The 16,270-nt window shown below is 29.9% G+C and overlaps 1 protein-coding gene across 1 annotated transcript; it reads left to right on the forward strand.

Moving 5' to 3' along the window:
• Positions 1-10,040: 10,040 nt before the first annotated feature.
• Positions 10,041-10,790, forward strand: LOC119675068 (protein spaetzle-like). Its single transcript, XM_038086255.1, has one exon. It carries the CDS (start codon positions 10,041-10,043, stop codon positions 10,788-10,790), a length of 750 nt encoding a protein of 249 aa, XP_037942183.1.
• The last annotated feature ends 5,480 nt before the right edge of the window (positions 10,791-16,270 follow it).

Raw genomic sequence — 16,270 nt, forward strand, 5'->3', positions numbered from 1 at the left:
TGATATATTGAACAGAATTTTATGGCTGTGTAATCTTACTTTTTGTAGGATTACTCTAGGATCCTACTTTTTGTAGGATTACTAAGCATATTTTCTTCAATATTCTTGCTTACTCAGAACAGTATGACTAAACATTTTTCAATATTTAAATTAGTTACAGTCATGAAAGTACTAAACTTTATTTAGTATAAATTAATACATTAAAAATCACAAGAATGGTTGAAAAAAAGTTAAAATTGTCAACGATTAAAGTATCATTTTTAAAAGTTGTATACAAACAAGTGTGAACTTTTTATTTATGAATTTAAAATTTATAAATTTATTATGTTATTTCAAGCTATTTAAATATTTTTTTAGTGACCTCATAAAACTTTTTTTATTAAAAGTCTTCATGGTAATTGTTATTCCAGCAAATTCCTAGACAAATTGTTGTTCTTTAGTCGCATTATTATAAGGTGGGCATATTATGCACCGCGACTCAGTTACATATGTGACATACATATTGTTCTAGAAAAAATACCAATTGATGAATTTTTTAACCTATATTTTATGTAAATTGGTACATAGAAAAACTAGAAAATGAATAAAAAATAAATAATTTCACCTAACACACATAATATTCACATAAATGGGAGGATATTCATATACCTTCATTTTAAAATTCTTAGAATGGCTAACAAAAAACTATTGGAAATTGAATCGGTCATATATTTGACCTATATATTTAGGTCAGAGTTAGTCATAGTGTTACTAATTAATTTTAAATTTAATAATCACGTTTTTGATTGGTCTAAAATTTTACTTGAATTCTTTGTACTTATAATTGAGTACAATTGCTACTTCTCACGCAATTTAGATACGTGGTTGTAGCCGGAGACCACCATTGCAATTAAAAAATTAGTTCAATTTTTGCACAAACATGGGAAAAACAGCTCGTTGTCAATCTAAAGGAAAATTATTGTTTACGAAAATGTAACTGACCCTTTTTTATTGATACAAAACAAGAATTACTTGGCCGTTTACTTCATCAAATTTCCAACTCGCCTTTGCCTTCGGTTGGAAACGTGTTGATTTAATAAATTTGTCACTATCATTTAATTATTCCTTCTATTTAATTGTCATTTTAACAGCAATAGGAACTCAATTGAGTCAGTATCGATCTGCTGGTCTGATAGACACCCATTTGTTTACAAACTTTGTGGTGTAAAAATCGATTTTTATTTCATTCAAAATTGTTTCCAAGTATATAAGTATATAAATTCATGAAATTAAACTCAGCTGCAAAATTGCATATAATTTGTAATGCATAGGAGTATATGAGTATATAAAGAGTATATAAGACCTGTCGTTTGTTTCTTAGAATTCTGCCGTGCCAGATAACCTGCCGTGCCAATGTTATTAAAATTTTATACATTTTATTGAAAATTCACTTAATATTCATTTAACAAATGCCAAATATATTTTTAAATATTAACAGTTTTAGATTTCATGTTAACCGGGTTTTATTTGCTAATTAATTCATGTTAAATGAATGTATTGACGATGAATTATGTATTTCATTATATGTTAAAAAATTGCTACTTTTATTGGCTTGTAAACAGAAATCAAAGTAATAATGCAGAATGCAATTACCCATGTTGGACTTTCCTAAACCAAATTGTCCTTTAATCGCACTTCAATAAAGACAAGTGCATTGTTTTGCATGCAATTGCCTACGAAATAAAAACAGTAAAAAGCAGCTAATTTTTTCGTAAATAAAATTGATAACATTTAATGTTAACTATATATGTCCATAAATTCCATTCCCGACTGCCATTATACTAAATAGTTTGTGACATGCTATCAAATTGCGCTTTTTGCTGTTAACTGGTCCCAGAGTGGGGGTCGTGGCAGGTGGACATTGTCCATTGCTTTCCGTTTTTTATTCGTTTTTTATATTTTTTTTCGATTTGACAAATACGAAAAGCTAAAGCGCACATTACTTGGAATTTTTTACATAGCATTTTAGTCTACCCCGAGATACTGGCAGGACATTGTGCATACTTGAGGTTGAGGCTTTTAATAATAAATAAAACTAACTTAATACATATACAAAAAGTGCATTAATAACTTCGAAAGCCAAAATATATTATTTAAATTTAAAATACAACATATATAAAAATGACAAATTACAATTGTGCACTCCCACACTTTTTTCAAATTATAGTTAAGAATTATATAAAATGGTAAAATCAATTTGAGGCGAGCAAAAGTTTTCATTCGATTATGAAAAGTGATGACTTAAACACTTAACTCAACATTTTTATACTAATTTAAATCTATATTTCATAACAAAACAAGTCATTTTTATTTAATACAATGCCACCAAAGCGCCGACGAAGATTTCAAGGATTATACTACCATTCCTCACCACCCAAAGGTAAGTTTTTTTTTTGTATAATTCGAAATGTTTCACAAATTTGTTTAATATATAAACAAAAACCGTTTATATATAAGTGGTATATAAAATAATTTATTAGCGGGCTAATTGGTCATTTAAATATAATTTATTTTTTATATATTACAATTTATACAATTTATATTTTATTAAAATATTTTTCCGATATTTCGATTATCATCGATAGACATCTTTTGAGAAATATAGGAAAAATAGTCGAAATATTGGAAAAATATTTTAATAATATATAAATTTTTTTTTTAATATATAAATAATAAATTATAGTTTTTTTTTATTTCTATTAAACGACCAGTTAACTCGCTAAAAAATTATTATACAATATTTTAGGTCTCAAATAAAAGAATAAATTGTATAAAGAAAAAAATTTTTTTTTTATTAAATTGTGATAAATTGTGATAATATACTGTTTAAAAATCTCAAGGTTATATATTAAAAAAAAACTCTATAAAAAAAACATGCTTTTCTAGAAAGTGCTCACTTTCAAACAATCATATATGGAGCTTTACTCCAATTTAGTCATGTAATTTTTGTTATTTTTAAAATAATAGATTTAAAGCAATTCCGTGTTTTAATTTATATTTGCATTTTATTGGAAAAAAATGCAGACCAAGACAAAGTTTGGGTTCATAAGTGTTATCTGAACTCTGCTACATTGAGAGCAACCATCGAAAGTTGGTTTTCAGACTTTAAATATAGCCATACAGACACTTTCTAGTTGCCATAATAAGGCAGTTTCAACAGAAAACATCAAAAACTTCTACAAAATGGTATTGAAAACCCCAAAAGGGAAGCTATAAGTCATAGCTAAAAATCTAAATACACCAAAGAAACATATCCGGCTTATTTTAGAAGAATTCTTGCCAATCAAGTTGTTTTTTGAACGTTTGCTCGGAGTTGCCCAAGAAGAACAACATTTCGACTATTCAGAGAGCTGTTTGCAGCTGTTTTACCACACTTCGGAGTTAAAATGGCAGTTGCTAAGTAGACAACAACCAAAAAGTTGTACGAAGTGGCTAAGGACACAATAAGCGAGTCTTTAGTGGAAGAGGAAGAAATCAGTGTGCTTAATAGGAAAAATGACCCTAACTGGAAAAAATTGATTAACTATATTACTAGTGCTTTAAAATACAGAAAACTGATTACAAATGAATTTAATACATTTTAATTAATATTTAAAACATAAGCAATTAATTTGAATTCTGAATAATTTCATTTTTAAATTGTAAATATTATTAAGGAAGATAGTAAATTTATATAAAACAAACACTTCCGACTCGACTATAAGTCATTGCCGTATTCTTTGTTTTTCAACATATTTTAAGTAACTCTAACCAATATTTTTTGACTTAAAGCATAATACTTATTTACATTAAAAAATTTTTGACATTGAATAATAAATAAGCTAAATCGTTGAACTCGTGCCCTGCCAAATTCGAAGCTAGAGTTAGCATTTATTAACCATCAGGCTAAATAGCTGGTTCACCCCCATAGTTATAATAAGATATCCTTCTTCAGTAGAACAGAAGAAGGAGATTGCTAATGGGATATCTAACATGTCAGCACGGACTACGTCACCACCTCAACAAAATTGGTCTGTACGAAGAGATAGAGTGTAGACTCTGGTTGGAAGCAGAGAAGACATATGTGATTGCCCAGCCTTGATCTGGGCTAGGAGGAGGTCACTGAGTTTGGAACTACTCTCACCTTTCGACATTAGGAGGTCCTCAACGGCAGAGATTTTAAGCTTCATTTGGAAGGCAGAATGTCTTCTGTTCGGTTAGGGTTTGTTGTAGCACAAAAGATCAATCATGGTCGCACTGCTCTGCTCAAGTGGAAGCTAGTATCCCGTTGATTCTTATCTTATATTATCTTAGCATTCATTAGCCAACTCACTCAAAGCCATACTTGACTTGTATGTACGCATTTTTTTTCTGGAATTTTGGTGATTTGCTGTATTTGGCGATATTCAAAACAGCTGTATGGTCAGCCAAAAATTTAATTAATTACAATAATATAAAAAAAATTTTTGTTGTTGTAGTTCAGTAGTTTCTATTAAATATAATACACACTTCCATAATAACTGATGTTAAATTTTAACTTATATAAAAAATAAAAATGTCACGAAATTAAAATGAAACTCTGTTTGGTAGTTTTAAGCCCAAAATCTGTTTAACTTGCAAACTACCTGATATTGAAAAGATTAATATCTTCTCACTGAGCCCATTAGAATTTCCACTTAGTTTAACCTGCTTGTGTAGTTTACATTATTGAGAAAATGAACAACTTCTCACTAGGCCCATTGGAATTCCCACTAAGCCTTCCTTTCTACTTCTTACTTCTAAGAATTGTGATGAAAAAGAAAAATTTTTTTTAAAAAATTAACATCCACTTCAAACCCACAAACCTTATTATTACAGCTTTTTGAAGTTTTTAAATTAATTACTCGTAGTTTGGAGTTCACAATATTTGAATACATTTTTGGTTAATTTTTGTTTATTTGTTCCAATTGTATATACTGGAAAGTTTCAAGGATATTTTTTCATATAATTAATGTGCAAATTAATCATTGTGTATGTCTCCTGTGTCAGAACTCTTTGCTGTACATAATTGATTAAATTACTTTTATTTGCTTAACACATTTAAGTGTTGTTTTTATTAGTTTTATTGCCTCAATAAAGCTGAAAGGGACACTTTAAAACAAAGAAAAATAAATTTATGACAAATGTCACGCAAGCCTTTGTCTATAATTTATATGTTACCAAAATTTCTATGAATGAATGTTCGAAAAGGCTTTCATCTTCTTGTGGGGGTTCACATTTGCTTATGTTTTATACGAATTCGTTATGAAATCGAATATAGCCTGAGTTTCACAAAACCACACTTTTTTGCGTGAAAAACTGTATTCGGTTAGTAAGTGTGGAAAGTGTAATGCTTGAACCATAAAGCGGTGATAAATAATAGGTCTGTTCCACGAGCTACACATAGTAAACCATGAGTAAAACAGAAGTAAAGCACAAACTGAGAGCGTAACACAAATAAAGTGCCAGATTACGCTCTTTACACAAATTTTCATGGAACAGCTTTGTGTAAAGTCTGGTGAAAACGGCTGTTTTTTGAAAAACAAAACAGTAGAAATAGAAATTGAAAAATAACAGACAAACACATTAATAATAAAATAATTAATATATTATATTTATTTATTTTTAAACTTATTTTAATATATTACATATTATTATTATTAGGACACATTATGTTAAAAACATATTTACTTTTAATATTATAGTCTTTATGTTTAGTTAGAATTAAAAATTTATTTAAATAATGTAATTTTAAAGCTAAGATAGAATTAAGTATATATTTATAAAATGTGATGTTAATATATTAATTAGAATTAAGTTCTTTATTGCAATATTAATAAAATTAATTAATGAAAAATAAGCAATATACAAATAAACACTTTAATCCAAGTTATTTTGTGTTTGTAATTCATTACAAATTGAATCTCTAACGATACTTGATCTAAAAGGGATCTGGTTGTTGACATCATTATCTTCCTCAGATTGTTCTGAAAATGTGAATTCTAAGTCGTTTCCATTTGCAAGATAGTGCAAAACACAACATACTCTTATAAAGTGACACAGTAGCTGTCTAAAACGTTGTTTTAAAATACCAAATGCATTTTCTATTAGTATTCGACCTGACCCCAATTTTCTATTGAAATTATTTTGTGCACGAGTAAGACGCCCGTTGTCTTTATATGGCGTAATGATGTGTTGTGTACAGGGGTATGCGGAATCAGCCAGTAGATAGTATTCTGTAAACGTAAGAGGTTTTAATAAATCTCATTTCTTTTTCCAAAGAACTTACCTCCACACTTCGATGGTAGTCGCATATAAATAGGAGAGTTTTGTAAGACCCAACTGTCATGACAGGAGCCTGGATGTCCGACAAATATGCTAATAAATTTTCTGTTTTCATCACAGATGGCTTGCAAGCATAATGAAATATTTCCTTTTCTGTCAATGTAGTCGTCCTTACGATCTCCAGTAGGATCAATAGTTATACGAGTGCCATCTAGGCAACCTGCAAAGTAACATGTATTAATATATATGCAGCGTTAATATGCACATAAATCCTTACCTATAACTTATGGAAAATTGCATAAGCTTCGGAAAAATGTACTTGCTTCTTCCTTTTTTGATGTGCTAGGCCATGCAATTATATCCGGACATATGTTGCTAAAGAAAGTTCTCATCCTTCTTATAACTCGGTTTGCTGACGATAAAGAAAGATTAAAGCGATCTGATAAATCTCTAAAACAATATGCTTCGTGACCAGCAAACCATAAAAAACAGCAACGTGAGCTTCTGAAGAAATGTTCAGCTCACTTACTCGCAGTGCAATAAAGTCGGTACTATTTTGAAATTTTATAGCCAAAGAATTAAAAAGGATCCACGAAATGCGGAAATGAGTTTTGAATTCCTTGTCGTCATATTTGTAAACAACATCTTGTATATAATTTTTTATACACACACGTTTTCTTTTTTTTTATGTAATATCGAATACACCAATTCTACATCATCGTCAGAGTCACTATCTCGAAGTGTATTAACTACGTTATATTCTGGTTGTGTTGTGTTACTTAAATCACTTAATAAAATATTTATTATGGTTTTATCCATTTCAATATTTATTTATTACAATTGTTACAATTAAAAATGCAGAATTTTTTTATATTCACAAATGCCGCGCAAACAAACAATACAAAAATTTGAATTCAAACCATAACAGCTGATTTACACATAAACACAAATTTTACTTCATATAAAATGCATGAGTAAAGTCTGCGTAACATTTTCAAATTTCGACAGGGATGTTACGCTCTCTCAGATGCTCTCATTTACTCACAAATTTGTTCGTGGAACGCACTTGTGTATACACAGTGTTACTCAAAGTTACTATGTGTAGCTCGTGGAACAGACCTAATATTTGAAGTTATCAAGTATGTAGAATATTCAATGAAGAAGTTTGTGTATCAACAAGTGCTCGACGGAAGTTGTAAGTGTGCAAGTTCCGGTTAACTTCCTGCTTCGGTGCTGAACAAAATACCAACACAATTGAAAAACCGCTGACCCACTTCATTTGCATTTTAAACGTCGAACTTAAGTTTTAAACCAGCTGAGTGATAGATAATGACTGTAATTTCATGAATTATGTGATGAATAGATTCATAATGACTTGTAATACGAGTATTGGATAGTTATTGGATATTAACTATAAATTTTTGCGAGGTATTGTTTTATATAAAATTCATTGTCAATAAAACAAACCACTTGAATACAAAATTCTACTATAAAAAACCTATAATAAAACCTATACGGAGTTCAACTGTGGAGAACAGCGAAGTCATCAAATATTGAAAAACTGCAAAGGCTGCAATCTAAAACCTTAGGAATGATAACAGGTGTACCGTGGTTTATGAAAAATGCTAACCTTCATAGAGATTTGAGCGTACCAACAGTAACAGAAGAAGCTGCTCGATGTAGCCGTCAACACATCTTAAAGTTAGAAGATCATCCTAACCAATCAGCTTACAAGCTGCTACTGAACAAAGGCCACAGACGTCTAAAAAAGAAGGACACCATAAACATCTGTTAACTTTCTTAATTTTTATTTGATTTAATTTTAGTTTTTAATTATAATTTTAATTTAGAGGGGTTTTTTAATAAAGCTTCTTTGTCACTATACAAAGAAAGTCTAGCTTTACAGCAACACGAATACTTTATTCAATAATTTTAATTCTAATTTCAATTTTAATTTTAATTTCAATTTTAATTTTAATTTTAGTTTTAATTTTTAATCTTATCTTATTAAAAATAATTCAATGTCTCAAAAGTTTTTTTCAAGCAATGACTTAGGGAAAAGAATAAATTTAGTTTTAAGATTTGATCTACTTATTGTTAGTTTAGTTTTTAGAAAGATTCAATAAATAATTTATAAATTGAAAAAAAAAAATAATAAAACAAAATACCATTTTGGAGTAGTTTCTTCTTGAGGAATACCATTGGTCGTTATCGAGAGGATGTCAAGCGAATATTGATGTGAGTTAATCTATCAATAAGTAAGCCTTCATAAAATAAATTAAATAGTAAGCTTTTGACTCCTACACATTTTATTAACTATATTCATTTCTTTGCTAAAAAGTATTATATATTATTTTGAATAATGGTAGTACGTAGTTCGATAGATTTGGGAGAATATATGGGTAGAAAAGTGCATTGCAAGTACAAAGAAGGTTTACCAATGTCAATAATGCTGAAAGTCTTATTTGAATTATCAATTTTATACCTTAAATATTATTTTATTTTTTATTTGTGATTATACATAAAAGATGATATTTTAATCTGTGTATATGTAAGCATATCCAATCCTTAGGCTATTTCATGAAGTTATGATTTTCATGGCTTCCAGTCTGTTAGAGATACCATTGTACATTACAAAATCAAGAAGCTATTATTAGATATTAGTCGTTTACCTTATTTAATGATTAGTTGAATGTAAGTTATCTCTATCGCAATATAACAAGCTGTTTATTTACAAATAAATTTTTAAAACGTATGGTCCTGTTTTCTGCACTAGTCTGGCTGGCAAATATATATTACAATGATTTCAAAACAAACTACTCTGAGTTACATTACCAAAGTAGTTACTAAACATCAACCTCATCATTACATCAGTCTAAAAAGAAATAAAAATGGCTTTCAAAACATTTATGGAACGGCTTCTATCGCACCTCTATTATGAGGACAAAACAGAGTAACATAATAAATGTAAACGATATATCATCATATTTATTGTTAAGTATTCTTCATATACTGCAAACAGAAGTCTTTATAACAAGTTTTCAATAGACGTTCCACTGAAGTGCGTTGTTCTCCATCGTTTTTTTTTTAAATTCTCTTTAGAAATTCGTTTTTATTTTTATAGGTTTTTCGTTATACTGGAGATAATTAAAACATTTCAAATCTTAATTTTATGCTGTTATTTTTATGGTATTTGTAGAAAAAAAGAGTCTTTTTTAGGGCCCAAAAGCTATTATTTTACTTGACATCAAAGTAAAATAATAAATTTTGAGACCTTAAAAAGAATCTTTTTTCCTACAAATACTATTTTGATACACTTGGTGTATTAATTAAGAATTGGAGAGGACAAAGGTTTATAGTCTTTACGTTGCTTTTAAAATTATTTCTTAATATTGATATTTTCATGATGGCATCAGGTATCTCATCTCATTTATTTTCTTGTTAACTAAATTTCGTTAATCACTGATCAATGCAAACGGCACAGGTAGTAACTTCTTCTTTAGTCCTTGTTAATTATGTCATTTTAAATAAAGAATTTGTTTATTTTACGATTTATAGAATCGTCTAATTCTTACCTAAATTCACATACCTGAACATAAAATCGGTGATCTCTCGCTGTGAACTCAACAGTTTTAATTTGAGCTGATAAAGAGCAGAACAACTAGCCTTGACATCCATTTACTAATATCTTAAAAAATTCCATTATAAATTTAATTAAAATGGCTTTAAATTCAACATTAAAACCTATTTCATATAAAACGTTTACTGTTTTACTGCTGTGCACAGTTTTCCAGCCCATAGTTTGTCCAAACATAGATCACTTAATATCTCAAATATTTATAACAGATAACAATGCAACATTCAATCCAAATTTTGTTAATGGAACAATTCAGCAAGAAGGACTATTAAAAAAAACTGTTCCGGCACATCATTCCAAAAGCCAAGAAGATGGAATAATAATGGATTCATCAAATAACGGTGTACCTACCTGTGATGATGATTTGCACGCTGGTAAGCCATTTTGTACAGAAGTGCATAATTATCCTGATTTGAGAAATTTCGAATCGAAATTATTGGATGAATTTTCCAAACTTCAATTTTTCTTTTCGGATGAGCTGATGCAACCAGAAAATGTAGAACAACGCATAAACATCGGACCAGATGAGAGTTTCCTGTGTGATAGTGAAGAGAAAATCATTTTTCCGAAAGCACAACTTTCAAAGAATAACGAACTATTGTTCATAGTAAATGATGATGATAAATTTAAGCAAGGTCTACGCGTAGAACTGTGTTCAAATGAAGAGAACAGATGCAAGTATGCAGATTTATTGCCAAATGGTGTGGATGCGACCTGTAAACAAAATCATATCTATCGTACATTGATAGCCATTACTCCAAATGGCACTGTCGTTACAGATCAATTTAAAGTGCCTTCTTGTTGTAAGTGTATTTTAAAAACTGTTCATTAAGGTTACCTCAAACTCCGTACAGTTTATATTTACCTAACTATCGTATTTACCCGCAGCAGCATGGCAGACCAAACTATCAGGGGTATTTACTAAAATTTTGTGTACCATATATAATGTGTCATAAAAATATTTAGAATATGTTTATTTTGTAAATGAAGAAATAATATATTTACCTTGTGATCAAAAAAAAAACGAAAATTTTAATTTTTGAATTTCCGCACTTTCATTCAAAAAAAGCGTCGTTGTGATGTGGCCAAAGAGATGATAACGACAACGCCGATAATGACCCCACATTCATCGAACGCATCATATCTGGTGATAAGACATGGGTCTATGAATTTGACATGCCCACCAAACAATAATCGACCGAATAGTGCTTCGTAGGTAAGCCGAAACCGAAAAGAGAAAGCCAAAGTCGGTCCAAAATCAAGATTATGCTGACTGTTTTCTTCGATATTAGTGGTGTGGTGCACTATGAATTCCTTCCGGACGGTCAAACGGTCAATAAGGAGTATTATTTGGCCATTATACGTCGTTTGCGTGAGCCCATTCGCAAAAAGAGGCCAGATTTATGGAAGGAAAACTCATGGATTTTACAACACGATAACGCACTGGCTCACACAGCGTTGGTTGTGTCGCAGTTTTTGGCCAAAAACTCCACCAATGTCATCAACCAAGCACCGTACTCTCCAGAGATGGCCCCGTGTGACTTTTTCCTCTTCCCTCGACTTAAATTGCCACAGCGAGGAACGCGTTTTGAGACCGTAGAGACCATAAAAGAGAATTCGCTGCGTGAACTAAAGACCATACCTTCGGCGACCTATAAAACTTGTATGGAAAATTGGATCAAGCGTTGGCATGCATGTATTGCCGCAGGAGGAGAGTATTTTGAAGACGATAATAAAGAAAATTATTAAAAATTAAAATTTTGCGTTTTTTTTTAATTCTTGTTCTTTTTTGATATATTAAAAAAAATTTGCTTTAAAAAAGTCATTGTATAATATTATCTATCAACTAATTTATAGATATCTCAGACCTGCAGTCCAGTTTCTTATTCTTAGTTAATTTTAGTGTTAACACATAAATAAATAAATAAATAAATAAATAGAAAACAATAATTTTAATATAAAAGAATACTTTTAATATTTGAGACACATTCTAGTGTTCATTAAAAAGTATTAATCTCTTCTGTTTGTTGAAGATTGGTTGTCACACAAAATATCTTTTATGATAGATGATTGTAGTGGCAGGCCATCAGATAACTTTCCATGTTCCTTAACTAGCTATTTTTGACCATTTTGCTACCACATTGCTCGCAAAAACCCTTAAGATAAGAGAGTATCATCATCAAGGTCGTAGAGTCATCAAGGACATGTTTGGTCATGATGGACCTCGTTGTCAATTTTAATCACAATTTCGTTCAAGCGGTTAGTCTTAACCAGAAGTGGACCCAATTGACCGCGCTGGATCAGCTAGTAATAAACAACTGCAATCCAGTTGCATTAAATACTCAACATAATCTTGTTTGCCGTCAGTCCAGTCCGTGAATTTGTCTTTTGACCTTAAATGCTTGAGTTGGTTTTTATCTAATTAATATTAAGACTCATTTTTTATCGCTCGTAATGGTTCCACCCAAAATAGTTCCAAATGAAAGCAAATATTTCTTTGTGTAATTTGTTGCGATTTGCTCCAGTTGCCAAAATTCATTGGTTTTTTAGAGACTGGCAGACTGACACGAGGCGTACCTTTACACACAAAATTTCTGACTTCGGAATTTGGTCCAACGTTGACTCACATCATTTTTAACGTAAACCGCTAAAATTATTCGGTATATGTTTGCAGCAGGTTTCCTTCTTTGTGGTAATACTCGTAAAGCATCACAAATTGCATGTCTTCAAATATACTATGGATACTAACACATCACCATAAAGACACAGATGCTTTATATCTTCTTCTTCTTATTTGGCACTACAGTCTAGTGTTAACCTTGATCTCTTTTACAAACTCCCTACATCTGATTTGATCTTGTGCAGTTGTTTTTCAATTCGGAACTTCGAGCTTTCTGGCGTCCTAGTACACGTTTTCCTTCTATCTCAGCTTCGGTCTGCTTCTATGCCTTGTTGTCATCGGTGTTTGAGGCATGTTTGTTGGTTGCGTATCGGTTGGTTTTTTTCCGATGCGAGGCTGTTAACCTTGTTATTAACCTCCAACCTAGAAGACCAGATATTATTTGTAAGCCTGGGGATAAGATTGGTGTTTGATAGCTAGAGAATTTCCCCTCTGCTAGGTGTTTTCAGGCTATAGATGCTTTATATATTACTCAATATAAATTTAGTTTTTACAGTCAAATATGTGGTGTGAACTACAGTAAGAAAATTTTTACCAGCAATGATCCAAAGTCGTGTTTGATTTGTGTTGTTCTTGCAGCTCAAACTTACATTGTTTACCACCAATGATCCAAAGTCGTACTTGATTTCTGTTATTCTAATTTGAATTTTATTAATTTGTTGTTAATATTAATTAAAAAATTTAGTTGGTGCATTATAATATAATGAAAGCATAAGCCACAGTTATGGAATAATTAGTTAAATTAGCTAATTATTGGTTTTGTTGTTAGATTCTACTACTACTCTCTTATTAAAATTAGTAAAAACTTCTTCTACTATAAAATTCTAATTTATTTATATACTTTTATATAGATTTAATAATAGTAAAATAGATATTGTCATTATTTAAAGTTAGTAATTGAAAAATTAGTAGTGTTAGGACTAAGTAGATATGAGTAGAAATAACAAAATTTTAGCAATGTGTGTTATTTAGTGTAAGTTAAGTTTTAAAGACAAAAATAGAGTAAAACACTATAATTCAATTATATATTGGGTATATATAAATTGCTATAGAGACTTTTATATATAAAATATATTAATATAAATCATATACACTAATTCATTACGTATTCAAATATTCGTATTTTGAGAAAATAATTTTGGACAAGTAGTTGTGAAGGCTAATTATATGTTTGTTGCTATTCGACCAAAATAAGTGTTTTTAGGCAATAAAAATGTAAATATAGTTGTCAAAAAGACGTAAATCTGAATTTGAGACCTTGACACGTTTTATTAAATGTAGTAGAAGCCCCGAAGTTAAACGCATGTTGACCTTTTTACGTAAATTGTTTGGTTTGTTTTATTGTCTAAATTAATCACGTCATGTATTTGAAGACATATGCAAAAGTTCTTAAACGTGTCAAAAATGTTTTAATACCCTAAACCTTAGTAATATTAATAGCTACCAAAAAGTGTTTTGATTATAGTAAAATTAAACCGGATTGTTCAAATACAATTAATGCAAGTACTAAGTAGTATTTGTTCATAAAGAGGAAACAGTGTCAAGGAAATTATTTCAAATTATTGGTATTGCAGCAAAAATTGCTTTATACGGTGGTATATTGCAACATTTTTATTTTACAATAGCAATATTTTACCTTTAAAATTGTATAATAAACAAGCAAATTTTACAAATTTAGGGCTGTGCTACCCTTATCAGTACTAATATAAAATATGTTCTACGGAATATGGTCATTAACTGATATGGTGTTCGTGATCACAATATCCATCAAGATCTAAACATCTCAGCAGTTGCTGTGGCTGTGGCAACCGGAACCACATTCTATGCGGTTTAAGAAACATGTAAACAACAAACCCAGTAGGTTTTTTAATACCTCAGTACTGTCCCGACGACTTTACCGGAATAATGCATATGATTTTATTGTCGGTTAACATTAAGAAAAGGTTTAAGGGGGTTGGTAACACTTAAGATAAACTATTTATTATTTATCTCGTACTAATTCTAATTAACAAATGTTAACTTTAAATAAAAAATATGATAAAATTGTGCAGCATTCTACCTTCTGCTCAAATAGTACCCGGATTTTGTAAATAAAACACACAAATTTGAATTTTATTCCAAATTTATTTCAAATCGTTCAAAATATGCTCCTTCTGAAGCGATACACATATGCCAACACTTAATCCAATCTTCTATACACTTTTCGTAGTCCCGTGCAGGTATGGCTTTTAGTTCCTTCAGCGAATTCTCTTTTACCGATTCAATCTGAGTTTCGGGAACAGGAAAAAGTTGCACGGCGCCAGATCTGGGGAATATGGTGCCTTAGCGATGACAGTGGTGCCGTGTTCGGTCAAAAAATCGCGTACAACAAAAATTTTCCATAGCAAAATGCACTTGAGGTAGTCTCACATTAACAGCTGCTGTAAACAAACTAATTGACAGATGGCGCTCAAATTTTTTGAAAATGTCTATTACTTAAGGAGTAGTTAACAAACAACAAAATCCGGATACTTTTTGAGCAGAAGGTATATTACATTTCTTTAACCATGTTGTTACTTTTATCTTTTATACTTTTATCTTCTGTGAGGCAGACTTAGTACATTAGACTTTTTAATTCCTCTATCTTCATTAAAACTATTTATCTGCTGTAGCATTTGTATGTTTGCTTAGCGTACTTAAATATCTTTCTCTAAACCTATTGATCTCCTCCTTAATGTATTTAATTTTTAAGTCGTTATGTATATGTCACTAGAGATAAACCAGGGAGCATTGAGAATAATTTTTAGATCTGTTGTTTGAAATATATGTAAAATTTCTATTTCAGAATTACTGGAAGTGTTCCATAACTGTACTCTATATGTATGTCTAAATTGGTTTCAAAATAGCGTTATAAAGTATAAGTCAGTCATGCAGACTTAACTGAGCTATGTTATACGTTTAACGAATAAATAAATTCTTTTCTTTTTGATATTAAATGATGAAATTAATCATGATATGATTTTTAAAATGAGCGACTATTTAAATCAATTCTAATGTGCTTTACAGAATTTTCTTTAGAGACAAAATTATACATTCCGCAAATATATGATTTGAACAATTTTAGTTGAATTTACTGTGGCTTTCCATTTTGAAAATATGTTATTCCTTCTTTTCCATTAAGCATTTACTTTGAGCATTACTTAAAATAATGTCAACAAAAAATTAAGAGTACAAATTCTATAACACTATTTCTAATAATATTATATGGTACATTAGACGACTGAAGAACGAATAACATGTTCCATGTGATTGAAAATTTCTAAAGAAAATCTTTGTTTAACCATTAGGATGAAATCAGTGTCAAGAAAAAAACTAAGAAGTTTAATATTCATCGCACAGATCTAAATGTTTGACTTGACTGATGAAGAATTTATATAGTTTATGAGGTTTGATACCTTTCTAGTAAAATAAACAACCGTATTGAGCTTTAACATATTGACATGGTTTTAATTGGACATTTTTTTTAAATTCATTTTATTTTTTAATTTTAATTATTAATTAACAAAAAAAAAAATCAAAAAAGTATTAATTTAAATAGATTGTAGTTCTAATGTAATTATTTTCATTCAATTATAGTATTGTAGTAATAACTT

The sequence above is a fragment of the Teleopsis dalmanni genome, chromosome 2 (assembly GCF_002237135.1).
Source record: "Teleopsis dalmanni isolate 2A chromosome 2, ASM223713v2, whole genome shotgun sequence".
Taxonomy (NCBI): domain Eukaryota; kingdom Metazoa; phylum Arthropoda; class Insecta; order Diptera; family Diopsidae; genus Teleopsis; species Teleopsis dalmanni.

Bases quoted from the DNA above. Each gene is read 5' to 3' on its own strand.
- LOC119675068 (XM_038086255.1), top strand. From the start codon at position 10,041: ATGGCTTTAAATTCAACATTAAAACCTATTTCATATAAAACGTTTACT.